At 48.5% G+C, this 27813-nt stretch overlaps 1 protein-coding gene across 2 annotated transcripts in view; it reads left to right on the top strand.

Moving 5' to 3' along the window:
• LOC142580044 (endothelin-converting enzyme 1-like) overlaps positions 1-25314 on the top strand; it is a 95607-nt gene extending 70293 nt beyond the window's left edge. For both annotated transcript variants that reach the window (XM_075690790.1, XM_075690792.1), the window contains exon 4: positions 19924-25314. In XM_075690790.1, coding sequence (XP_075546905.1) covers positions 19924-21954 — 2031 coding nt within the window. In that variant the 3' untranslated portion in view covers positions 21955-25314. The remainder of the gene's footprint in view (positions 1-19923) is intronic.
• The last annotated feature ends 2499 nt before the right edge of the window (positions 25315-27813 follow it).

Raw genomic sequence — 27813 nt, forward strand, 5'->3', positions numbered from 1 at the left:
TGTTGCATCAGCAAGATGTGGGGAAAGGGGCCAACAGTCGTACACCAACGCGATAAAAGGGTTCGGTAGGATTGCCAAGAGGTAGGAGTAAACCATCAGTGAGAACAGATGGCTTCTTCTGTAGTTGAAGCAACTCACAAGAAGCGACGTAGCGGCGGGCCGATCGGTACAGACCAGGCCGTAAGAATCGTTGCCGGACACGGTCGTACGTACTGATTCCCCGAAGTGACGAAAAGTTGGTAGATCGTACAGCTTGGACAGAAGGATCAACAAGAGAAGGATCACATGATCTAGAGGTGAGCTTGTACATGATGCCACGTATACCGGATCTCAGCACTCTTCGGTAGCGAGGTCAGCGAAGCACATAGCGAAAATGCAGAAGCAGAAGCATAGCACACAGGAACATCAGGAGCATCGTCTAGGTGGTAGTACTAGCAGTTGGCATGTTGGTGTAAACTCGCACAAGCAACCGTGTACGAGTATTCCTGTAGGCGTAGCGCCCAGTGACCTAGGTGACCGGTAGGGTCTTTGAGGGACGAAAGCCAGCAGAGCGCATGGTGGTCTTTCGTGAATGTAAAGGGCCGACCATACAGGTAAGGGCGAGATTTTGCCACTGCCTACAGAAGTGCAAAGCACTCACGTTCAGTAATGAACTAATTGCACTCATCTGGAGAAAGCAGACAGCTGGCGCAGGCAATGACGTGGTCGTGGCGTCGTTGACGTTCGCAAAAACAGGCACCGATTCCATGACCACTGGCATCAGTGCGGACTCCTGTTGGAGCAGTCTGGTCGGAGTGCGCAAGAAGGAATGGAAATGTTAGTAGAGAGATAAACTCCGAGTAGGCAGTTGCTTGTTCAGGACCCCAAGAAAATGAAACGTCTGCCTTCACAAGAGCAGAGGGCGGGTGACCTCCGCAAAATTGTGCATGCGGCGGCGGAAGTACGAGCACAGGCCCACGAAGCTCCGGATATATTTAGCACATTTGGCACGGGAAGCATCCGTGCGGCACGAACTTTGCCCGGGTCTGGGCGCGCAACAGATGAATCAACAAGATAACCGAGGATAGTAATTTGACTGCGTCCGAAGTGGCATTTAGAAGAATGAATTTGAAGGCCAGCATTGAGAAAAGCAGAAAGAATGTGCGAGAGGCACCCCAGGTACGTGGCGAATGCAGGAGCAAAAATGAAGGCGTCATCTAAGTAACAAATACAGATGGACCACTTGAGGCCATGAAAGAGTGTGTCCATCATGCGTTAAAAAATAGCTGGAGCATCACATAAGCTGAAAGGCATGACTTTGAAATGATATAAGCCATCAGGTGTTATAAACGCGATGTTCTCTCAATCTATGTTGTCAACAGCAATCTGCCAGTATCCGGAACAAAGATGGATGGAAGAAAAGTACTTTGCACCGTGGAGGCAGTTGGAGGCGTCATCAACGGCTGGTAGAGGATAAACGCCTTTCTTGGTGATTTTGTTGAGGCGCTGGTAATCCACGCAGAAGCGCCAGCTGGCGTCCTTCCTTTTAACTAGAACGACATTGGACGCCCAAGGACTGAATGACAGTTCCACGACTTCTCGAGATCATGTTCCTGACCTCCGTTTGAATTGTTTGTCGTTTGTGCAAGGACCATGACATGGTCGCTTGTGAATAGGGTGTGCGTCACCGGTATCAATACAGTGGGTCGTGAGAGAGGTCTGTCCTAACGGGCGACCCATGTAAAAAATGTCGCTGAACGAGGACAGCAGGTGGCATAACTGGTCGGCGTGGTGAGGCGAAAGTTCGGGAGCAACCATTTTTGTTAGGTGAGGAAAGACAGCCGGCAAAGAAGACGTCCACAGGAGATGGCGTAATATCAGAAGTCAAAGTTGAAAATTGCGAAACTTTAGTGAACCGTCTACGAAGCTGGTCGCTCATCGCAGAGATGCACGCGCCTGCATCTAGCAGAGCAGTAAAGGGACACCATCTACGTACACATCAAGTAAATCCGTATCCGTCGGCAAGGTCAGTAGAGCAATTGCAGTCGGGATCGTTCTAGCAGCGTCACTCCAAGGAGCTGCACCCTTCAGTTTCCCGTAGAGCGCGGGTACATGGGCGAAGGAGAACTGCAAACAGGGAGTGAGTGAGACAGAGGTCGTCGTGGTGAAGGTGAACGACTCTGCCGTGTAGATGAGGACGCCTTAGTAGAGTTCGATGGCTCTATGGAATCTTCCTGTACTATACGAGTACCTGGTGACCGGTGGTAAGGTTGGAACGCAGATTGATATTGGGATGACGTCCAGGTATTGCGGTAGTGAGGGGAAATGTGGCTGCAGCGCCTCGGCAGTTGCAACAAATCGGCCGATCTATGGAATCTATGGCTCTATGGTTCTCTATGGTATATATATCCATATATATATACCATATAGATGTTCGCTATTCCGCTGGATTGCGAAAAGGTCGAGAGGGGCACTGCCGTCACGAATGAGGGACCGTAGGAAAGGCATAGGTGTCCGATCGGTTGACGGAACAGACAGTTTGAATTCCAAGGTTACTCAACTGGTCGTGACGACAGACTGCACAAGGGAAATCGTCCGTCGAGAACATTACCGACTTTGACAATATTATCACTTTCTGAAAGCGAAACCGACGCAAAAAGGAAAAAAAAATATTAGAAGCCATTCCACTCTGTGAAGATGGATGACCAGCTAAGCTCTAGCACATCACACAGGATTACACAAGCGGTCTTGTATTTATTTTCACCACTCTGGAAACGCTGCCAGTCGAAATTACAACACGAGAAGGGCACCCCATACCGAGGGTGAACTCCATCAAAATTTTAGGACTTCTAATCAACGCCAAAGGCTGTAATGCAGAAGCTCTAAACAAGCTGAGCGCGCAGGCGAAAAACATACCAAGACTCATAACTAGAATCGCAAGCAAAAGGGGGGGACTCAAGGAGGACAACCTACTCAGGGTCTTCCAAGCTTTCTTTATCAGTCACATTACTTACACGGCACCGTACCTCAAGTGGAGCAAAATTGAAAAGAACAAACTCGACACACTCATCAGGTCCGGCGTCAAAAGAATACTCGGTATTCCACAATCCGCTAGCACATTAAAACTACTTGAACTTGGAATTCACGATACCACAGACGAATTAATTGAAGCACAGTTTATTGCACAGATCTCCAGGCTTTCGTCAACTAAGCCGGGAATCAAAATTCTTGATGAAGCTGGTCAACTCCCTATGCAGGCTCCGCTCAACCGACACCCCCTGTCTAAATTAGCCCGTGAAGGTAGAAAGGTCGAGCCCGTGCCGAGGAACATCCACCCAATATATAACGAAGGTCGCAGAAGAGCGCGGGCTAGAGCCATCCTTCGACGAATAGATCCTTACGGGGCAGATGCATTCTTCGTTGACGCCGCCAAATATGGCAGCGAAGACAGGTTTGCAATCACGGTCGTTGACGCGCGCGGAACGCTTATCAGCGCCGCATCAATCTACGCCAAACACGCGAACGAGGCGGAGGAAACCGCGATAGCCTTGGCTCTTCAAGCCGCAAAAGGCCCGGCGTCCATTTTCTCTGACTCGCGCACGGCGGTCAGGGCTTTCTCGTCCGCTCTAGTTTGTAAACACGCAGCCAACATCGTTAACAGATGCTTTCGTATTAATACGCGAGAAGAAACTGCAGGTCATATCAACATAGCATGGTTCCCGGCACACATGGACGATGCAACTAACCGAGCGGGTTGCAACCCTAACGAGCGGGCCAACTGCCTGGCGCGTGAATTCACGAACCGCGCCAGAGCTAGCAGTCCGGCTCTCCCGCAGGATTGCCCCTTCAAAGATAAACTTACAACCTTTCACGAAATTACGTCACATTACAGACAAAGCAGGAGAAAATTCCCTCCCCCCAGTCCGAAACTGAACAGGGCTCAGGCTGTTACTTTCAGGCTTTTACAGACGAGATCGTACCTCACCCCGAGAGCGCTTAGTTGGATAGACCCGAACTCTCCGCAATCGTGCTCCAAATGCGGTCACGCGTGCTGCTCCTTCGACCACATGCTCTGGCTGTGCCCGTACAACGCGGGCTCCGACTTTCATAACGAGTCCAAGTGGGACGCCTTGCTGAAGAGCTCGGATTTCACAAGCCAACTACAGGCCGTCCAGAGGGCCCGCGACGTCGCGGAGAGTCACCATCTCCCTGTCCCGTAGTGGGTGGAGCCACCAACTTGATCGGGGAGCCTTCGGGTGCCCCCTAATCAAGTTCCTCAGGACACTCTAATAAAGTTCTTGTCAATGTCACCACTTGGTAATGGTAGTGACGATAGCCTTACTGTGATTACTGTGATATATACGGGTTGGTCCGGTTACAACCTTAGACAGATGCCTTGGCCAAAGTAGAATCTATGCACGACCATTGTTGGTTAATTGAGTTACTTCGAGTGGTGTAGCACTCCAAACCAAATTCTTCATGCACAAACTCAGTGAACCATTTATTTTCTGGTTTTCAAATGCCCACATTGAACTCTTCAATGATGATCACAAAGGTAGTGTCATTGCAGCTAACCAATGCAAAGTGCGTGGTAATGAACTTCTCAGTACCACACTTAGGTGTGCCTGAATATACATATATAGACAGTGGATATCATAATTTCGTCTTTCGTTTGTACGGCAGACACTGCACTCCACAGTCGGTGCCTCTCTCCTCTTACGAGTCATGTTGTATGGTTGTACATACATTTCCGCCTATGCATATGCGGCAATGCCTTCTGCGCGTGAGACCATGTGCGGTTCACAAATGATTCCAGCATGCCCATCGACGGGAAACAATGCATCTTTATTATTATTATTATTATTATTATTGTTATTATTATTATTATTATTATTAGTAGTAGTAGTAGTAGTAGTAGTAGTATTGGCGGAGCACTTGAAGCCTGCTTCACCTCCGCCGTGTGACAGCCCGATACTTCGCAACCTCCAGGATTGGCCAAAATTCTTGCTCCATGACACGACAAATGCATTTCGGGGCAGAGGTACACAGCTTCGCTGTGAAAGCGCCTGTACAGTCAGTATTGCCACCCTGTATTTTGTCTCGATGGCACCATCACCATCGGCACGGTCCCGCTAGGAGCTACTAGCGGTTCGCGTTCGTAACTTCCTTGCGTCTTGACGGCGATGACGCGCTAAATCTGCACTATCATTGCGTCGTGCACCCCTACTTCGCCCAAGCCAGCTTTCGGCGGCACACGTTCGCTTTTGTATTGACATCAAAGGTTTAAACTGCTTGATTTAGAAAAAAAACAAAACAAATGTACATCAAAAGTGCACTGGCCGCAGAGAACGTACTCACGGAGTGATGCTATTGATCACATTATCACAAAAGGCTGGGCTCTGTCAGGTCGCCCTTAAAGACGGTCTTTTTCAGCGTCAGTTATGCTTTCAGAGTTTATCTGTAAAGGATTTGTAAAATAGAAGCATGTTTCTTAATTATTCGCTCAGCTAGGTAGTCTCGCGGACTGGCTCCAAGCTACACATGTCCGTTACCCACCTAAGATCAATTATTGACAATTTAATTATCGTACCTTCGTTTATTACGAAAACAACTGCTCAGCTTACTCCGTATGTAGAGGCTACCAATTTCAACACTGGAATGATAGCAATAATGTCAGCAAGATTTACATTGCTCTATTAAAATTTGGCGCCGTTAAAAAGTAACTGCCTGGATATTCATGGTGCAGTACGCTTCTGTTAAAGCAGGTGCAAATGCTCCAACGGGTTTTCTTGTCGCAATTCAAGTTCATCAACTTAAGCACATGCGCTCAACAGTACACTTCTGCTTTTACTACGGACTCTCCTACGTTATACAAGAAGCACCTCAGCGCTACGGTATATCGCACAAGGTGTACGAGAACATTGTGCGCGCTCCCGATTACACAAATGAGCTTGGTGACATCAGGCTCGGTTTCCTGGCGTCATTAGGAATAAGAACAGCTGCTTGGCGGAAATCACTGCAAAATTATTATGGTGCATTGTATCAAGTACAGTAGCGCGCACGTGTGTGTTAGAACAAAAAGTACTGAAGTATTGGAATGAGTGCTTTGCGGAATATATTTTAACTGGCTATTGTTAACACATAAAGAAAAAAATACCACTATTTTTTTTCTAGAAATATTGCTGATATACGTATGCAGTCAATGGAAACATGAGTTCCGACCTAGTGCCCGTGGTGGAAGCAGCCCCAAACCGCACGGCTACATTGGCAGACGAAATATTGGTTGATTAGGGTGAAAGTCTAAAGTGGCTCGTTGCAATGGCTCATACCGGAAAGAAGAACGACACAATCAGGAATGGCTCATACCCTCGTAAGCAAGCAAATATGCAATGGCTGAATATGAATGAAGAAACAAGAGGAAAAAAGAACGAAGGAAAGAAAGAAGGAACAAAAGAACGAAAGAGAAAACAAACAAAGACAGAAAGAAAGAAAGAAGGAAAGAAAGGAAGAAACGAAGAAAGAAAGAGAGAAATCTTATTTTGTTGTAGCGCGAGCTGAACAAGGTCAACAGAAAGGCACATCTGACACACACAACGCTAACTTTCAACAACAGATTTATTTCCCATTCTCGTCGCAATATATACACCCTCGAAACGTCATGCAGCCCGTGTGTTGTCCTTGTTCAGCTTGCGCTACAACAAAATAAAATAAGCCGTACCAACAAGCCGCTATAGCGATCCTCATCGACAGAGAGAAAGTAAAAAAAAAATCATGAGCCAATCCACTCCGTGAAGGTGGTTGACCAGCGAAGCTGTTTGGCACAGGAGACCGAGGTGACATAATTTTGAACAAAAGGAACAAACTCACTTATTGTCCTAATGGGTCGTCATTATTTCCCTCGCAACTGCAGTCACATTCTTTGATAATGTCAAATAGATGCACGTACGCCGCTGGGTTGTCGGTTGGGCCGGATCAGTGTGGCATCGCTAGGGATATATCTGCAACACGGAACGCGTAACCGCTCCCTTTTCGGTACCCACACATACGCAATGAAATCACCGATGACAACAGAGGCAGTGTCATCGCAGCTAATTCACGCAAAGTGAGTAGCCATGAACCTTACGGGACTATGAGTCGTTACATTTTTTATTGCTTACTGGGGTATGAACCATTGCTCACGGGGGTATGAGCCATTGATGATGGCATTTTTCGACATGCTGTTTTGTATGTCGTATGCGTGATTAGAAAGAATTTAGGCACTGTTCGCTTCACTTTGGTGAGTGTATGTAGCCTCTGCCTTACGAGGCTATGAGGCATTGCATTTTTTGCTTGATCGGGAGTTTTCATATTGCTATACAATTTTGTCACTGACACTTTTCACCTAATTATAATATTTTAGAATTTGATTCATTAATTAAGGCTAATTGTCTAATTATGCCGAAATAAAAATAAATATCTGAGTATCTTCAAGCGATGGCAAACATTACGTTGAGTCTGTACAGGTACGTTGCATTTGCATGTATTTAATGTTTGGCTCAAGTTACGTGGGACACCCTGTATATACGCATAGGTATATGCGAGAACATTGTGCGCGCTGCCGATTACATGTATGAGCGTTGCTGACATCAGGCTGGGTTTCCTGGCGTCATTAAAAATAAAAACAGCTGCCTGGCGGAAATCAATGCAAAATTATTATGGTACATTATATCAAATACAGTAGCGCGCACGTGTGTGTTAGAACAAGAAGTACTGAAGTATTGGGATGAGTGCTTTGCGGAATATATTTTAACTGGCTATTGTTAACACATAAAGAAAAAAATACCGCTTTTTTTCTAGAATTATTGCTGATATACGTATGCAGTCAATGGAAACATGAGTTCCGACCTAGTGCCCGTGGTGGAGGCAGCCCCAAACTGCACGGCTACATTGGCAAACGATATATTGGTTGATTAGGGCGAAAAAATCTAAAGTGGCTCGTTGCAATGGGGGCTCATACCCGAAACAAGAACGACATAATCAGGAATGACCCATACCCTCGTAAGCAAGCAAATATGCAATGGCTGAATATGCATATACATTGTTTGACTATGCGTATGACTTGCTGTTGAATTGACACCATGTAATTATTCGTCTTTTCATTAAACATCATAATTCCCGATTTCTCTCTGCTAAACTTAAGGCCTAGGCTTTTCGCTGCGTAGCCACAAACATTCGCTCGTGTATAAATCACATTCATTCTCGATAGTGGCAGAATGTCGTCATCACACATCATTCCGGGAACCTTCTGTTGCGCGATTTGTCAATTACTCATGCAAGATAAATCAGACCCTAATTCACTGTTCTGATTCCTGATGACGCCAGAAAACCAAGCCTGATGCCGCGAACGCTCAGAAATCTATTAGGGAGAGCAAATAATGCTACCACACACCTTTTGTGATGTACCATGGCACTGAGGCATTTCTTGAACAATGTAGGAGAATACATTGTAAAGACAGAGGTGCATCCTTGGATGCGTGTGTTCTAAGTTCATCAACTTGAATTGCACCAAGAAAACCTGTCCGAGCATTCGCAGCTGCTTTATTAGATGCCTACTGCACTATCATTATACAGGTGGTCTTTTTTAACGGCACCAAATTTTAAGAAATAGATCAATGTAAATCTTCCTGACATTATTATCATTAGAGTGTTCAGACGGTAACCTCCGGATACGGAGCAAGTTGAACAGTTGTGTGCGTAATTCACGAATGTATGTTGATTATCTTTTAAATAATTGATCTTGGGTGGCTAAAGCGAATGAGTAGTTTGGAGCCTGCCTTCGACATTGTATAGTTGAGCGAATATATGCTTATGAAACATGATCCTGTAAGAGTAAGAACAAATATCTTGCAATTAAGCGCTCTCTGAAAGCCTCGCTGACGCGGAAAAAGGTCGAGGGTAACGTCGACCTGACCGCTTCCAGCCTTTTGAGATATTGTCATGAATGACACGGCTCCGTGAGCATGTTTCTTGCGGCCAGACGACTGTCGATTTTTATTCACATTGTTTTTTCCGAACGCAAGCCGTTTAAAGTTGAAATGTCAATATAGCAACAAACGTGCGCTGCCGAAAGCTCGCTTGGTCACCGAAACGATACACGATCGAATGATAGTGCAGATTTTGCGCGTCATTGCCTTCAAGACATTGCGCTGCCACCGACGGAAGCAAGATAACGAAGTTGAACTGCTTGGCAGCCTCTTACGGGCCGTGGTAGGCAAGGGCGGCATTACTGACATCGCAGGCGCTTTCTTTTTGCAGTGTCACTCGTAGTTGTCTCGTGCATTTAAACACGGGCTTTAATGGTCTCCACATCGCGTTTGTTTCCAAGAGTAGGTGTAAGCAGGAAAATGTTCGCTCACACCCGCAAACACGCAAATACCCTCGCACACACACACACGCACTCTCTCTCCCTGGCACGAGCACACACTCTCTTCCTCAAACGCATTCACACGCCCTCTTCATCGTGCCCATCGTACGCACACATATCCATGCGCACACAAACACGCACAGTTATGTCCGCAGGCATGCATGCTGAAACACGAACAAGCACGGTCGCACATGTGTGCATTCACGCGCCGCCATGCATGCGCCGAAAGCACGCAAGCGCACACACACATGCACTAACACGCAGATGCAGGCATGCACACACGCCGCGAACGCTCACACACACATACGCGCACTAGCGTGCAAGCATATGTACATACGGAGACACTAGCACGCGCACACACTCTCCGCTGGCACGCACACTCACGCACACTATCTCTCTCCCTCGATACACACGCTCTCTTTCCCTCGCGCGCACACACATGCTGGAAACAGTGATAGGTGAGCGCGACAGTGATTATACGCCGGCTGTGCGAGATTGATAACACAGAACTTAGTTTAAAGGAAAAAAAAAACTTTAAAAGAACTTATATTCTGGTCATGCAGTACAGTTTAACAAAGGAAAACATCGCAGCGTAGTACGCAACGTCCGCTTTGTCTTGTCTCTAAACAGCGTCTCTCTCTTTCTTCTCACACAAACACAAACACACACAAACACACACACACACACACACACACACGCGCGCGCGCGCGCACACACACACACACACACTCTGTATCCCTCGCACGCAAACGCACTCTCCCTCACACGCACGTACTCTCTCTCCATCCGTCATACGCATACACACACACACACGCGCGCACACACACACACACAATACGCACGCACAGATATTCATGCGCACACAAACACGCACACATTTTTTCGCAATCCTGCATGCTGAAACTCGAAAAGCACACGTTGGCACGCGTACACGTACACACACGCCCACGCATGCACCGCAAGGGCGCGCACAAGCGCGCACACACGCAGGCACCCACATACGCTGCGAACGCTCACACACGTCGCGAACGCTGACACACGCATACACGCACTCGCGCGCATGCAAACGCAAATACGGAGGCACACGCCCGCACACTCATACACAGAGCGAACATGCGCATAGAACCATACCCAGGCACGCTCAAGACATGCACATGCATAACCACTCTGTACCATCTCGGCTGCTTCTCAAAAGCCTGCACGTGCAAACAGGCTGCATAACACTCCCTCTACCAATACCTTTTCAATGTCAGCTGTAATAAATCGCTTTAAGGTTTCAATTTGGCGCTTTTTTAAGCCAATGTGCCCTCTGGCGGGAGGGTGCAAAACGATTTTCTCCTGTCGTTGGACTTCACCGCCCCTGTCTGACTTTCTTTAACTGCTTTAACGTACCACCAATGTTCCGACTAAGTGCCAAAATGCATATGTTGCTAGAAGGGACTACCCTCTTGTTGTCGTCGTTTGAAACTTTTTGACCCTCGCCCTATATTCTGAAATATAAATTAGAAAAAAAAAATTCCCATTGAGTCACACTTGTGCGTTGCTGTGAAGTTCCGAAGGAGAATGTCCAGAATTCCTGGACATGTTGACCAAAAAGGAGCTGCAGCGGCCAATCTACCGCTCTGGAATGGATGTTATGAGCGTCCCCTTTGGAACGGGGTGGTGGGTTGCTCCACCAAGCTCTTGTTAATGATTGCCTAATGCCCTACCTATATTAGAAACGAAAAAAAAGCCTTTAATTCCCGTAGCCAAAGTTTCGGAAGCTCTATATTGTGAACTTTGCTTGTGTACGTCTCCGTTGTTTGTCGTTTCCGAACTTTTGTTCCACCAATGTTCAAATTGCCTCTTCCTAATCCCTATTGCAGAGAAGTTTACTTTCCCCTTGCTCTCATGGAACCCAAGGGCTTAAAGGAGGCCAGTGATTCCGAAGTCGAGCGCTGGGCGATTTCGCCCATGCAGTCTTGTCTTGGCTCGATACCACCGTCTGTCTGGCGCCACTCACCTATGGCAGCAGAGGGTGGTGATGGCGTATGCAACGTCACCACTCCCCTGGTTGGGTGGCGGGAGATATGAATTTCGAAAAAGGTTTTCGGACCCATCAGATGCAATTTACTCGTAAACTAAGGCGTTTATTGACACGAAACAAGCGTTGCGAGGTTTCTTGAATGGTATTTAAACAGTGAACATCGACTTAGTATTTGCCTTTAGTGTCCCTTTAAGAGCTGCGCCCTAAAAATGGTGAGAGCGAAGAGGCGCGAGCATGAGAGTGGAGAGGAGGGCGCAGGCGGAACCATGAGGCGCAAAGCGGAGCGCCGGCGGCGAGCGCGGAAACAAAGCGCTCGCGTGCGCTTCGGACCCACTGCGCATGCGCTCCGCACGAGCCACGCGTCTCCCTATTGACGCTTTCTTTCTGAACAATGAGCGACGCAACTCGTGGAAATGCTTTGTCTGCCGCTGCTGCCAAACGAGCTGCCCGAGCAGAGGCTCAGCGCTGCCGCCAAGAGCATGTGTCGTTCAGAATCGAATTGTTTGCCGCAATAAGTCGCGAAATGAAAACAGCTAACTAGCTGCGCTCAAAATTCTTAGTATCGTAGTCGTCGGTGAAATTTTTTTTGAGCAAGAATAAGAATGTAAGTTACTTATAATTAAATCACGTAATTTTAAACGGTGCACGCATGTGCTTGGCTCCTTTATAACCTGGCCCACATATACAGCTCTTGAACACTGTTCAAAGTTTTTTTTTATAAAGGTACTTATTCATCCATACACATCATTATTGCGCAGAAGATTGGCCATAATGTCCTCTCCACACTTGCTACGCTATGTTTGATACCGGTTGCATTTGCAGCTCTCGCAGGACCGCGGGTTAAATTCTGAATTGTTCATTTAACATATTTACAGCGCTTCGAGTCAAATGCATGCGCAATTTACTGCTAAGGCGATAATTAGTCCAGACACTTAGAACCTCGCCAACACATTACCCATAACGTACCGCTAATTTTAAACATGTATAAACAAGGTGTCCTGTTTAGTTCACCGAGGACATCAAAGAAACGTACTGCGAACCTTGTGAAACGCATAAAAATGGAGAAACAACATTTGAGTAGTTAGTTGAAAAGCTTCTATCTAGACGACGAACGTCGAAGTTTCGCATCATATCGTATATAAAATTTTGTCATAGATCCTGCGGCCCAAAATTTCTTATTCATGTCTGAGTTGCAGAGCGGAGCCCTCCATTCAATTCCCACTCCATTTCAAGCGTGCAGATCCTTCATGACTGCACTCCTTTTAATTCCTACGAATGGTGAGAATTGACCAATCCCACTCCTGGAGTGCCTGAGCTGATCGGTTCCATTTCTCCAATTCCATTAAGGGCAACGCTTGGCCTGCAATTCTTTACTGCGTGGGCCCCCAATGTGTGCCTAGTGACAAAAAGAAGCATGTTTCTGATTTCCTAACACCGTTCCAGATAAGTACAATTTCTTGCACAACAATCATGCTTTGTGGACCAGCTGTTTTCTCTACATTATCTCTACAGCGCGGTGTTGCTGTAACCTCTGCAATATCTGCTGCGTTTTTTAAGAATCAGATTCCGAGTTTTTGTTCCGGCTAAAATTGATCTGCCTATGTGCTGTTAAAACGATCACGAGCCCCCAGAAGGAGCATTTCGCGAACACTCGGATTGCAAGACACGTCAAACGATTTTATATCACAAACACGAATAGACGACGAGTACTCAAAGCAACTATACGTGTAATATGACCAGGCAAACAATACATAAAACATTATCACATAAATTTTGTGTTGCTTATCAAATAGCGTCAACAAACATGTGCTAGCTGCGCGGGATAGGAGTATCGAATATGTGGCGCGATTGCAAAATATATTAAGGCCTTGTCGGCAATATATCTCTAAAATATATTGACTTTTGGTGACAGCCTGTCACGCAGACCCCTTTTTTCGAAGCCTCTTTATATTCCCTATATATATAAAAAAATACGCAGTGACAGAAAATGCCTTCTTTCTGGGCCTCCTCAAAACCATAACGAAAAACAATGTTGGGTATGCTGCATCGGAGACACAGTCGTAGTGGTAGGGTACGTGACACTTCTTGTACGTGATTTTTAGGGTGTATGAAAATTAGGGTACAGAAATGACGTAACCATATACAAACTTGACATTTATTCTTCACGCTTTACAAATGTTCCATGCTTAACTTATGCTACACATACTGGGGTGTCCTACAGTCTTGTCTTGCAATCGGGCTGGCTCCCCATTCGTAGTGTGTCTGCCGTAGTCGAAGATGGCGGGCACGCGTTGTCATCCCTCTCTCTTGCTGCCAGAGTTTCTTGAAGCAATTGCTGGACCCTGCGTATCCAGCGTGAGGGCGCCGTAGTCGAACAACCGTCATATTTCTGCAACAAACTTCTCACATTAAGCAACATGACTGCTGATGAGCACAGATTCGATTTCGTTAAAATATACCTACTACGGCGTAGTAAGCTCTCTCAAACGCGACCCCACACACTTGGATCGACAAACGTGCCTATGTACATGTCTGAAGGCCAAGCGAGAGGTTAAATATTGCTCCTATTGCGTCGTGCGCGTTGCGACAACAGCAGTTTATCTGTGCACGTGACCGTTGCAAGATCCAGTCATGGATCCTACAATACCAAAGGAAGGCCTGCGGGTTGTTACGGTTGCAAATACATTAACGATAACAGTACCACAAGTTTTTAACCTGTTGTATTAAGCAAGCTATCCCTTCTGGTGCGTGAACTGAAATGCGTGTCGCGTGAGAACTTCAACGATTGAAGCTTTCATAAATGAAATTAGGCTGCGTCGTATTTACGCGCTTGTTCTTCAATTTAGGATTAAGCCGAACATGACGGTAATTTATGACATCGTGGTATACCAGTTCTTTAAATGCTAGCCTACAGGGGACCGTTCCTAAACCATAAAGATAGCTTAAGGTTAGTTTAGTTTCTTCAGTTTACGACCGCACCACACGCCGTGCATACAGGTAGAGTATCCTGTTATGTTTGTTACAAATCCAAAGGTAAAAGTTTTCACGGCGATGTTCTTTATACATTTACCGCCGCTTAGCGTGCACTTTTTCGGACAAAGTTTCACCTCGCTGACTTCCTTTAATCAGGCTCACTGAATACTTGACAGTATGCCAAAAAAAGAGAAAAAAAAAGGCACGCGCTCAAACTCACCGTGGGCTCGCGCTGGGTGCACCTATATGCGAAGTCGTTCTTGGTCTTCATCTTAGTTTTGTAGGTCCAAGCGTGCTCTGGCATAACCGAGTGATTCTTGACAACGAGAAGCTGCCGTGTTTAGACGCACTTCGACCTTGTATAACGCAGAAAGACTTCCGGGTTTTCAGAAGTACAGAATAGCCGGTTGCTTATAATTACCGCCGCAGAGGTAATGCCTTATAGTTAGCTACTGTAGTAACCGCTAGAAGAAATACAATATACAGGGAAATAATTTTTAAGCTTTACAGATTTAAAAATTAAAGCCTGTTAGAGGTAACATACTTCTGGTCGGGTACAACCTTATAGAAAAGGGGAGGCTCCGCCCAGATGACCGAAGCGCGACAGCCGATTGCCTCCGCGACTAAAATCATCATCATCGTCGTTATCATCAGCCTGGCTACGCCCACTGCAGGGCGAAGGCCTCCCCCATACTTCTCCAACTACCCCGGTCATGTGCTAATTGTGACCCTGCAAACTTCTTAATCTCATCCGACCACCTAACTTTCTGCCGCTACCTGCTACGCTTCCCTTCCCTTGGAATCCAGTCCGTAACCCTTAATGACCATCGGTTATCTTCCCTCCTCATTACATGTCCGGCCCATGCCATTTATTTTTCTTGATTTCAACTAAGATGTCATTAACCCGCGTTTGTTCCCTCACCCAATCTGCTCTTATCCCTTAACGTTACACCCATCATTCTTCTTCTCATAGCTGGTTGCGTCGTCCTCAATTTAAGTAGGACCCTTTTCGTAAGCCTCCAGGTTTCTGCCCCGTACGTGAATACTGGTAAGACACAGCTGTTATACACTTTTCTCTTGAGGGATAATGGCAACCTGCTGTTCATGATCTGAGAATGCCTGCCAAACGCACCCCAGCCCATTCTTATTCTTCTGATTATTTCATTCTCATGATCCGGATCCACGGTCCCTACCTGCCCTAAGTAAATGTATTCCCTTACCACTCCCAGTGCCTCGCTACCTATCGTTAACTGCTGTTCTCTTCCGAGACTCTTAAACGTTACTTTAGTTTTCTGCGGATTAATTTTTAGACCCACCCTTGTGCTTTGCCTCTCCAGGTCAGTGAGCATGCATTGGAATTTGTCCCCTGAGTAACTAAGCAAGGAAATATCATCAGCGAATCGCAAGTTACTAAGGTATTCTCCATTAACTCTTATCCCCAATTCTTCCCAATCCAGATGTCTGAATACCTCCTGTAAACACGCTGTGAATAGCATTGGAGAGATCGTATCTCCCTGCCTTACGCCTTTCTTTATTCAGATTTTGTTGCTTTCGTTATGGAGGAGTACGGTGGCTGTGGAGCCGCTATAGGTATCATTAAAGGGGTTGGGACACCAAATTTTGAGGCTATAAAAAGCATGTTGTAGGCTGCTTCCATATGCAAGGACACCCAGAACGAGGTATTGGACGCTGCAAATATTTCAAAATAATTTTAATTCAGCTCCAAAAAGTCATTAAAAACTCCTTCTCATGGTCGAGACCCATCGCTAGCGCGGCAGTTATGACGTCACAGAGGAGGAACGAAAACATTGACGCCATACCACACTAGCACAAAAACGTGATGTATGATGAGTAGCGATGAAATGCCGATTACAGAGCCTGCTGAGCCGACCGACCGAGCATAGCCTCCACTATGACCGAGCTACAGGAATATAGAAATCCTCTCTTAATGCAAAGAAGGGGTAAGGCGTGCAGACACGGACACAAGAGGAGAGAAGTGGACAACACGAACGCAGCACCGCCGGCGGCCCGCGAACGGCAAACTGCGTGTAACACTTGACTCCGAAAGGGATTAGCAGGATACGCGGCGTTCGTGTTGTCCGCTTCTCATCTCGCATAATCGCATAGTTCGGCAGCTCGGAGCGGTCTCTCGTTCGCTTGGCCTTTCCACGTTACCGGCCCGTCCACGTTGCCGGCACGGAAACTCGCCGCACGCCGTTTGCCGTTCGCGGGCGCCCGTGCGACGGCGGTTTTGCTCGCGAACTGCGAGATTTCCTTGCCGTATGAGAGGACGGGCCAGGGACCCATTTGTGCCGCAGCGGTACGGAGAAGCGGCCAATCAGCGACCGAGGAGTGGTCACTCTGGCACCGACGGCAGCCTAACCGCCTCTGATCGTTCGGCGCCGCTGACATCGTCGCTAGGCCTTTTCCGGTTCACTTCAAAACTAAAGCTTACGGCGCTTCGGAATGAATCACCGACTCTCACAAGCCGCAATATTTTAACGCGATAGCGTTAAGGAGCTCGTGTCGCAGAAAAGCCGGTGTCGTCGGCGTCGGCGTCCGCGGCGTTGGCCGTGAGCGATAAATCACGGCAGGCACACAAATAAAAAGCAACTTCCAAGATGGGCTGGGTGGGAATCGAACCAGGGTCTCCGGAGTGTGAGACGGACACGCTACCACTCAGCCACGAGTTCGATGCTTCCAAGCGGTACAAACGCGCCTCTAGTGAATGCGGTGTTGCCTTCGAAACGAGCCGTGGAAAGTTATACTGCGGTGTATATCGGTAATTATGAACATGTAACTTACAGAAGTCGCAATTACACGAGTAGCGAAATGCGTTTCCGCTGCATTTCTTCTGGGCTTTCCGCACACGCAGAGCCATCTTGCGGCAAACATAGAAGACCCCCTCCTCTCCATGTATGGCGCTGCCCGACAGATGGCGCGCCACGCGCGCATTGGAGCTGTACGAGGACCGGTGCGAGGCGGGTCGCGGCATGGACTCTCTCTCCCCTGACAACGCTTCGCCTTGCTCCCTCTGCAGAATCATGCGGCCTTCCTTTCTTTAGATCACTATCTGTCTATCTGTCGGCCCGTGCCGATCACGACGTTTGGCTGGCGTGCATCATTTCCCCCTCCGAGATACCGAGTTCTTTGGTTCGTTCCGCTTGCTCAGGCGCACGTTTCGTTGCTGCGCCGAACGCTGCGTTGCTCGACCATATGGCTCGACGCTCACCGCGTCCGATGCGGGGCGCCTCGTAAGTGATGGCTGCCCTGTAGCCCATTGTCTTACACCCCTTGGCGGGTCGACAGGAACGCTGTCGCGTTCCACTCTTGAAGGCGAAGCTTAAGCGTCCTCCAATTTTTCTTACCGTTGTTGTTGCTCTTCGCAATAATTATAATAATCGCGACATGCACTTAGAATCGCCAGTTGTTTACCTCTGCTGGGAGAGCACGCGTACGCGCGAGCAGACGACGCAACATCGTTTTACGTCACTATATTTTGTGGCTCACGTGACCAAGCCATGTTGCGTTTCCTCCTCTGTGACGTCATAGCCTCCTCCGGAGCTCAGAAACCGAAACCGAAATCGCTCGGTACAATAATGCTATTATTATTGAATCCCGCTGTGTGTATCGTGCTCGCTGAAGCATGACGCAACGTTTGAATAAACAAACGCATGAACGAAAATTTTGATGTCTCCACCCCTTTAAGTATTTCTACGTACTTCTCATCTACACCTTGATTCCGTAATGCCTCTATGACTGCTGATGTTTCGACTAAAATATTCCCGATCAAAAAACCGTGCTTGTAAAAAGCGTAATTCTTGGTATTAAAACTTGTGTAATTTGATGATTGCTTTGGTAGAGCTCTCGTGATTGGAACGCTACAGCACATGCGAGATCGCGAAAGAAAGATAAACGCGCGCCTTCTACAAGGCCGCGCGTCGTCTGCTTTTTAGCTTCATTGCAAGGAACAAAATAGAAAGAGCAGCTCTGCATGGTTTTGCGCTGGTTTACATACACAGCACATTTTCTACTCGTTTTCCAAGCTTCAAATGAATCAGTTGCTATTTGTAACAAGTACTTAAAAAGGAACAATGCATTTATCGAAAGTATTAGAAACCTGGGGCGAGGAGACGATCGAGGCAGGAAAGGTGCGAAAAATGCTTTTCTTCGTTGTAAATAAATACTCTTGATATTAAATAGCATCATATTCATATTTTTTTGGTTTTATGTTTTCACAAACTTATTTTCAAGAATGTTATAGGTTTTTTTTTCTTTCCTTTTCACGTTTTTTTTTATTTTGGTACAGCGACACAGTACACGAACACACCCGCCGCTAACAGTAGGCACCAGACTTTGAGAAACTTTCCCCGTCGTAACTTCACTCGTGAGCGAAATAAAAGAACATATAACAAAAAAGGAGGATGTTTCTTTGCAGCGGTGTGTCGCTGCGGGATCCTGTGTTCAGACGAAGCGTAGAGTAGCGTCAGCGATGTTCGCTGCAATCTTTCGTCGCCGAATCACGGCTCAGAATAAACGTATCTGGCACGAATGGCGCATCGTAAGCTCGCAATAATATTTCCGGTATGGTAGATCACCACAAACAGTTTGGGAATTCACTCTGACGAGGGACAGACGCACACCAACGCGACTGAGCACAGTTCGAAGTGCGGGCGGCCGTCTTCTCCATCGGCAGGGTCACCGCACGCCCGGCTCATGACGTCAGTCTACCGTGCGCGCCCATCGGTGAAGGCTCGTGTGCGTACGCCTTGGAGGGGTAAACGTGCCTTTTTTCTAAAGTTGTACCCGACTATAGTGCTTGAGCTTGATTATTCATAGTGGCGGCCTTTACTTGCACGAGAAATGGCAACACATATTAAACTAATTAACAGAAATACACTAATTATTATTTGAATAAACTACATTACGGCACATATTGCAATTTACGAATTGTTGCCGGTGAGTTTGTAAGGCGTATCCACTTGGAATGAATTTCCATGATGACGGCAATTTGGAGATTTTCGCTATCAAACTTGCCGTAAAAATACACTCTTGTTCCAGTTACTTTTAAAAGAAATGCTATTTTACGCATTGAAGCAAACTGCGTATTGTAAATAATTAAGAAGTTCATTAGTGAAGGTTCCTTAAAATTCTATAAAACCTAAAAACCTAAATAGGAGCACCCTGTATTGGCGAAGTCTAGTTTACTCTAAATGGCAAATTCACCTGTTTTGTAGCGTTCCAGCCTTACCTAAAATAAATATTTAATGCTACAACACTACGTGGTCATTCTATTCCGCCTCCCATTCCAGGATTTCGGGCTCCCATATCATTCCTATTCTATCTGCTCAACAGGTACCTATCATACCACTCTTATTCCATTTCTGCTGTTTATAATGTGGAATTATTCCGGATCAATCCGACTCCGGAGCTGCCCCTCCGCAACTCTGGTGTCGATAGGAATTCACTAAAATTAGACAGGGTACAGTGCAGTCCTTACTGTGCTATCGTCCCGTCTGATTTTTGAAACGCTCTCTTTCAGGTATTGACTCAGGCCATGGCCCAGATCAAGAAACGTAGCGTGGGCGCCACGCTCGTCACCGTAGCCACGGCCATTGTTGCCCTGATTGCTCTGGGGATTCTCTTGACCAGGAAGAAAGCGAAACTCAGCGGAGAGAAGCTTTGTGGCACGAGGGACTGCCTCACGCACGCTAACCTGCTCTTGCGTGCCGTCAACATGAGCATTGACCCGTGCGAAGATCTGTACGGCCACGTGTGCTCCCGCTGGTTACCGGACAGCAGGCACCGCGACCACGCCAAGTCCACATTGGACGAAGTGAGGTTTGCTTGGTACGAGGGATTCAACACAACCCTCACTCATGGTACGCTCGTGCTGCCTGTGGGAAAAAAAGCCCGTGCCATGTATGACACTTGCATGGCCAGTGAACCCATATTCGGCGATTCGGTGGATCAATTAATGGATTTGCTCCACCACTACGGGTTACGCTGGCCGGGCCCCCCCGAGTCAAACGAGACAGCTCTCGGCGTGCTCATCGCTCTCGACGTTGACCTCCAAGCGGCGTTCTGGTTTGTGGTCAGAGCACGAAAACTAGGACGGACGCGGGCAGTCATAATTTCGCCCAGTCCCTTTATCACGGTATTCCTGAAGCACCATCTGAGCGTAATGTCAAGCGGGAGGTACGCCAATTATTGGAGGGACTTCGAGTCTGTCGTCCTTAACAACTCCAGGTACGGCGCCAGCGATGAAGAAATTGCAAAAGCAGCTGACACAGAGGCTAACATACTGACGTGCCTGGCCAGTGCCTACAACACACAGCCAAAGTCTGCTGCGGTGTTTTCCCTTAGACAAATCGAACGGCACACGCAGTCATTGTCATCTGAGGACTGGATTAAAGAGCTCAATGCAAAGATTAAACTCGACTCAGCACTGACTAGCAGCGATAAAGTGATTACAGATGATGTCCGTTACCTGCAAGCAATCGGTAGCATCTTCGCGAACTACAGTAACGAAGACCTCTTGCGTCACTTAGCTTGGCATGTTATTCAGCAGTACGTGGCTGTTGCCAGCTATAGGCTGCTCTATGCACGGTTCGGTAGTGGTGAAAGAGCCACGTTCTACCGGCCCATCTTCTGTGCCACTAACGCCGAGGTGTCCTACAAGGTACTCGTTCTGGCCTTGTACGTCGTGTCGCGGTTGCAGCCCGATGACCTTGACTCCGTCACTGATGTTTTTGACAGGCTCAAAGATCATTTGTTCGAAAAAGTCAATGCCTCCCGCTGGCTCGACGTGAGCAGCAAACGAATGCTCGGCCAGAAGGTGTCGGTGCTGGCGAAGCGTTTGTGGCCCCAGCCAGAATTTCTGCAGAACAACATACTCGAGGCAGTTTACTTTGATTTCCCTGATAACGAGACGTCTTTCGGCGACTACTGGATCAAGTCGCGGCTGTTGCTGCAAAAGCTCAACGAAAGGGTGCCTGGCTACGATCAGGTACTCGAACTGCCCGGAAACAACTGGCCCGAGTACCTCCTCTTCAATTACTTGACGAACAGCGTTGACGTAGCAATCGGAGCAGTTTCGAGACCCCTGTTCTACCCACAGGGAACGCGAGCGATGTTGTATGGTGGGCTCGGGTTTTCCATGGCGTTGCAGATGGTGAAGACAATGAACAGCGAAGGTCTCAAGTGGCACCCTCTTCATGGCCTGACGTATTCCATCAAGTCGCCGTCCACACTGAGCGCCTACCAAGCAAAAGATGGCTGCCTCAAGGAACAGGGATTCCCGAGTGTGTTTCCCGAAATTCCGGCTATGGAGATCGCCTATGCTGCTTACGCGAAATCCAACGAGACCTATCCGCCGATCGATCACACACTGCCCGAAGACAAGGTCTTTTTCTTGACCCTTTGCTACATGACCTGCTCACAGCGTGGACACAGAAATCCTTCCGCAGCCGACTGCAACAAAGCCGTGCGTGGCTCTCCCGCTTTCGCCGAAGCGTTCTCTTGCTCCAAGGGGTCCGCCATGAACCCGGAGAAAACGTGCAGTTTCTTCTGATGTGCGGAGTGTATGAATGTGGAATATTCGCGAATGCCTACGCTTGTCTTGTGGTAAGCAGTAAATTATGACCTGTCATAAAGAGAACGCTAAGTGTATGTGTATACCTGACGCTCTGTTACTTCGGAAGAGTTTATTTCTGTCGGCCGGATTCTCTTAATTTGCCTACTATCGCTTTATGCTGTGCTTATCTGTGAATTACCGGTGGACGCCGCTACTTTGTGCACCCTCCGTCAGAGTGACGCTCCGTTGCGTTGTGGTGAGGAACGATGACTGACTGCGAGATGCTGTGCTCGTCTATGTTTATTGGGTGCGGTGACCAATGTTGTTCACCGAGCCTGGCGGGCCACCGAGACCGGGGCACCAACGAAGATTATGCTTGAGGAGGTGGCACATGCTCGTCACAGTTAGATGGATTCAAAGTTCCAAAAGTAGGCAAAAAATGCTAGTTGTATTAAGGGTCATAGGCCAAGTGTCAGTGTCATTGGTGTGCAAGACGTTATTTTTAGGCATAACGAGACAGCAGTCTCACATAAGGAGTCGTAATACCGACCGATCACTTTAAGCTTGCTTACGAATGCATGAATTAGCCTCTGGCGCAACGCCTCCTTGAAGACAAGGATGTTCTGCTCACTGTATTAGGGAATCGGCTTACGATTAAAGTGATTACCCCACGGTGGGCATATTAAATTAAGTTGTGGGATTTTACGTGCCAAAATCACGATTTCCCTACGAGGCACGCCGTAGTGGGGGACTCCGGAATAATTTGTACCACCAGGGGTACATTAGCGGGCACCTAAGTCTAAGTACACAGATGTTTTCGCTTTTCGCCCCCATCAAAATGCGGCCTCAGTGGCCGAGATTCGATCCCGCGATCCCGTGCTTAGCAGCCTAACGCCATAGCCACTAAGCGACGACAGCGGGTGATGCAGGATTTTTTTTGTTTTGCAGCAGCTGTGCATGACTAACCTTCCGTAGTCCAGGAACAGAAGCGGACTTAGCAATTTCTAACAAACCCATACGGGTGCAGTGCGCCGGCGCAGATGTCAAAATTCGGAACAGATTAGAACGCTCGCCGTGAACAACAGCGTGACGTTAAGGTTATAGCAGTACGTAAGCACGAGAGGAGATAACACAGCTGCATTACCTGAAAAGGGAGGTACCCTAACGCGGTTCCTCAGGACCATTAGAAACGTTCTTTGTCTGTCTGTCGATGGGGCAGACACGAATAGTTCCTAAACCCGAGGAACATCATGCGTACGAAGAGCACCGGAGGGAACAGCAACGAGAATGTTAACGGCGTCGGCGCGAAATGACCACCGATGATAAACGTCCCCGCGATGATGAAGGGAAGCTGAAATCGTGAGCCCAAGCACCTCCGAACTAGCAACGACGCCTGACTCGCAATGCAGAACATGACAACCATTTGACTCTGTGAAGATGGAATGGCAGCGAAAGCACTTTGCTTCTCGTTTCAGAGCTTTGACAGTCGTCAGCTTTCGTTGCCATTCCATCTTCACAGAGAGGAATGGTTTTCATTTTTTTTTATAGCAGGCTGGGGCAGTCCCCTGACTGTACGCAGGTTTCGCTCTGGCAGTGGGGCACGTCCAGTCATTCGGCTTAGACATGGTACTCTACAAGGTTACGGTGGCTGACTGAGTAGATGCATTGGGTTTAATAGAATATTGGATAGGATTGGGTAGATTGAGTAGGATACGATAGGAATAACTTTAATAAAGCGCCAGCAACCGATGGTTTAACGCGTCGTGACGCTGGCCAAGCGTCGACCTGGGGTTATACCCTAATCTGCACTACCCCAGTTGGGCCCGTTTGTAGTGGGTCATGAGGCTTCTGCTTTTCGAGCGCACCCCGGGCCTGCGGGACGGCCCATAGTTGTGTGTCCTTGCCTGCAGACTGCAGTGCGCTTTGAAGTTCGTGCGGCTAAGTCCTGGATGTAGCTGCCGCTGGGAACCAGGCACAGTCCCACATGATGTGCCATTGGTCCGCCAGACCCGCTGCACGAACACTGCACAGCCCACTCGGATAGAGCTCTGGGTGAAGCACGTGCAGCATTGCGGGTGCGAGGAGTGACGCGGTCTGTATTTGCCTTAGGATTACGGCCTCCTCCTGACTGAGTGCCGGGTGGAGAGGCGGCATTGTCCGTCGAGCTAAGCGGTAACACTTGGTTACTTCGGCATAACTGGTCAATATGCCCTTGCTTTCGAACCACCACACGGAACGGTCACTCTCGGGGGCGCGGAAGGTAAGCGCTCGTGCCGCCGAATGGGCCGTCTCGTTGTGGTTCGGTGAGGATGCGCACTCGCCGGCGTGCGCCGGCAACCACTTGACACGGATGATGCTGCCGCGGTCTTGAAGTTGGAGCTTGCCGATGATAGCGGCCGCCGGCGCACGTATTCGCCCCTTGGCAAAGTTGCGCACGGCGTTCTTCGAGTCGCTGAGCATGGTGCGACGCTCGACGTCAGTGATCGCCAGAGCGATGGCAACCTTCTCAGCGTCTGTGGCGTTCGCGCACCGCACGCTCGCTGCCGTTGTCTTGGTACCGGTAGCCGCCGCAACGGCCACTGCCGCGAAGCCTTCGCGCTGGTATTCCGCTGCGTCCACGCACCGGGCGTGCGTGTCCTGGGCGTGTTGTTCGGTGAGGGCCTTGGCCCGCGCCTGCCGCCGTTCTTGGTTGTACTCTGGGTGCACGTTCTTCAGGATGGGGTCCACATAAATGTGGGCCCGCGCCTCCTCTGTGATCTCGCACGGTTGGCGACTGCGAGCTTGGGGGTTGAAACCCAGAAACGTCAGCATAGTGCGGCCCGTCTTGGTGGTAGAGAGGCGCTCCATTTGCGCGGTGAGCTGCGCCTCGGCTATTTCTTCTAGGGTGTTATGGATGCCGAGCTGCAGGAGCCGAGCCGTACTCGTGGTTTCCATTAAGCCCAGCGTCGTCTTGTGAGCCCGTCTGATCAGCGTGTTGATCTTGGTCCTGTCAGTGACCTGCCAGTTGAGGTAGACAGCAACGTAGGCGATGTGACTGATCATGAACGACTGGACAAGGCGCACGAGACTGTCTTCACGCATGCCCGCCCGTCGTGCAGAGACTCTGTGTATGAGCCGGATGGCGTCCATTGCCTTGGTGGTAAGCTTTTTGATGGTTTCGTCGTTGCGGCCGCTCTTGTTGAGCAACAGGTCCAGGACCCTGATCTTGGGAACTTCGGGGATGCGTTGCCCCGATGCAGTCACTATCTTGATGTGGTCACACTCCCCAAGGGGAGCGCGCTTCCGTCCCGATCGAAGCGGTGTGAGAACGAACAGCTCGGATTTTGCGCGTTAGGCCTGCGCCGTCAAGGTGCTGCTCGATGGCGGTAACCACCGCTTGCAGCTGTTGCTCGATGCTGGCATCGGTGCCGCCAGCCGCCCACAGTGTAATGTCGTCGGCGTAGATCATATGCCGGACGCCGGTGCCCGCTACTGCCCTCGCTACCCCGATCATGACGAGGTTAAAGAGCAACGGCGAGATGACCGAACCCTGCGGAGTACCCGTATTGCCGAGCTTGTGTTTGGGGAGCTTGAGGTCTCCGGCATGCAGTTCCACCATGCGGTTGGTCAAGTAGACTTGAATATAATTGTAGCTCATTACCCCCATGTCGAATCTTGATACTTCTTCTAATATGGCCGCATGTTTGACTTTGTTGAATACACTTTGTAAATCCAGCCCTAGAATTACTTTGCTGTCTTGTTTCTTGTTGTCGATGACTTCTTGTTTCAGTTGTAACATGGCATCTTGTGTGCTGAGTCTGCACCGGAAGCCGATCATCGTGTCAGGATAGGGGCCTTCCTTCTCTAGGTATTCCTGCCACCTGTTGGCGACCGTGTGCTCCAGCACCTTGCCCACGCAGGACGTCAGCGAGATGGGACGCAGGTTGCCGATGTCCAGTGGTTTGCCCGGTTTCGGAATCAGGATCGTTCTTGCCGTTTTCCACTGTCGGGGGAGCTTGCCCGAATGCCAGCATTCATTGAGTAGTTGACCACGTATCTGCATCGTCACGGGAAGTTCTCGCTGCGGTCTGTTGAATTGCGCTGATAAATTCTACCACAGATGAAGCGGCGTGCTTCCTCTCGTAAAAGTAACAGACAGCACGAGAAAAAAAAGAAAGTCATGCACACAAAGTCAAATTTGTGTGCCGTCCGTAAGCCTCAGTCCGTGGAGTGAGGTTATCGTACTTGTTATTGTGCGTTTAGAAGTTGCCAACGGTGCGAAAGCTTACGCCACGAAAAAAAAAGAGCCGCAGATTAGTGGATGTTCAAATTCCCGCCCAGAATCGCCGGAGGCATGACTAATTAGTGACCGTATTTCTCCATCAAAGAAGATCAAAGTGCGCACTTACTCTTTCGCTTCAGAATGCAAGTTATGTTTTATGTCCGCAAAGAGGGTCTTAAAGCAGAGTTGTGTTCATCGCCAGAAGAACCCGACGTGTTTTGGAAAGGGATGTTGGCGCTTCATCTAAAGCTGACAAAATTACAGCGGTCGTCAGTTGTCTGCGAATGACCCACCAGAAAACAGGGCGTGATTTCATCCATGAGTGGGCGGAGAAAGTGCTACCACAGATGTCGTGCCGTACCTATCCTGCCTCCCGCTAAGATCTGTAAGATGATACTGGAGAAAAGAAATAAAAGAGTCCTTGCAACTGTGGTTACGCAATGTGAGTAAGAACGCAAGCACCTCTGCGGAGAGGTCACGGGAGCAAGGTGCCAATGAAGCCTGCGCGAATTTCAATGACTTCAAGTTTTGTGTGAATGCACCCGCCGTGGTTGCTCAGTGGCTATGGTGTTGGGCTGCTGAGCACGAGGTCGCGGGATCGAATCCCGGCCACGGCGGCCGCATTTCGATGGGGGCGAAAACACCCGTGTGCTTAGATTTAGGCGCACGTTAAAGAACCCCACGTGGTCAAAATTTCCGGAGTCCTCCACTACGGCGTGCCTCATAATCAGAAAGTGGTTTTGGCACGTAAAACCCCAAATATTATTATTAAGTTTTGTGTGAATGCGCTTGCGAAACTCGTCTGGGCGGGTTGATGGACCCAGGGTCGCAGTATCACGCAGTAGAAGGTTTAACCAGCGCCTAGTTTTCTGTTTATTGAAAAGACAGTAACACTACCACCGCCAGTAAATTGGCCCTTTTGGAAAAGTGTGGGTTTAAGAAGAATTCGCGCAGAAACTCCTCTGGCAGCTGCGAGTATCCGTAAGCATCGCATCACTTGCTTTTCTACACGCAGCGCGGTGTCATTGTCAGTGTTCTGAAACTTGATCCGGCCAGTACAAACGAAAACGCGGCGGCGACACGAACTGCTGCGGACGGCGGCGCAAAGTGAATTCACGACAGATGAAAAGTACTGCAGATGGCGACGCCAGGTGCGCTGATGGTGTTCCTATTTTATAAGCCGTTATTTATCGCTCCTTAGCATCTTATTCATCCTCGTCGAACCATCTCATGAGCCGCGATCAACCATATATTTAACGAAATATTTTTGTGGCGCATAGTATAAGTGACAGCAAACATAAAGGGGTAGAATGGAACGCCGAGACTTCCAATTAGTTTATTTGCAGCACACCAGCCAAACACGTCTCTATTTCAGAGATGCGCATGCACGCAGAGCCTGAACGCTGCAAGTGCAAGTGAACTATCGCAGCACGATCTAAAAATAAACATTCACTCTTGTAGAGCTATTCGGAAGGCACACTGATGCCATTCTCCATTTTTCATAATATGAAAGGCTTCAAGCACGTCACGTGCCAATGTTTTTCTGCTCCTTCCTTTCACGCACTTTTGCCCGCTATGGCGTGGTACGCAGCCGC

The sequence above is a fragment of the Dermacentor variabilis genome, chromosome 4 (genome assembly GCF_050947875.1).
Source record: "Dermacentor variabilis isolate Ectoservices chromosome 4, ASM5094787v1, whole genome shotgun sequence".
Taxonomy (NCBI): domain Eukaryota; kingdom Metazoa; phylum Arthropoda; class Arachnida; order Ixodida; family Ixodidae; genus Dermacentor; species Dermacentor variabilis.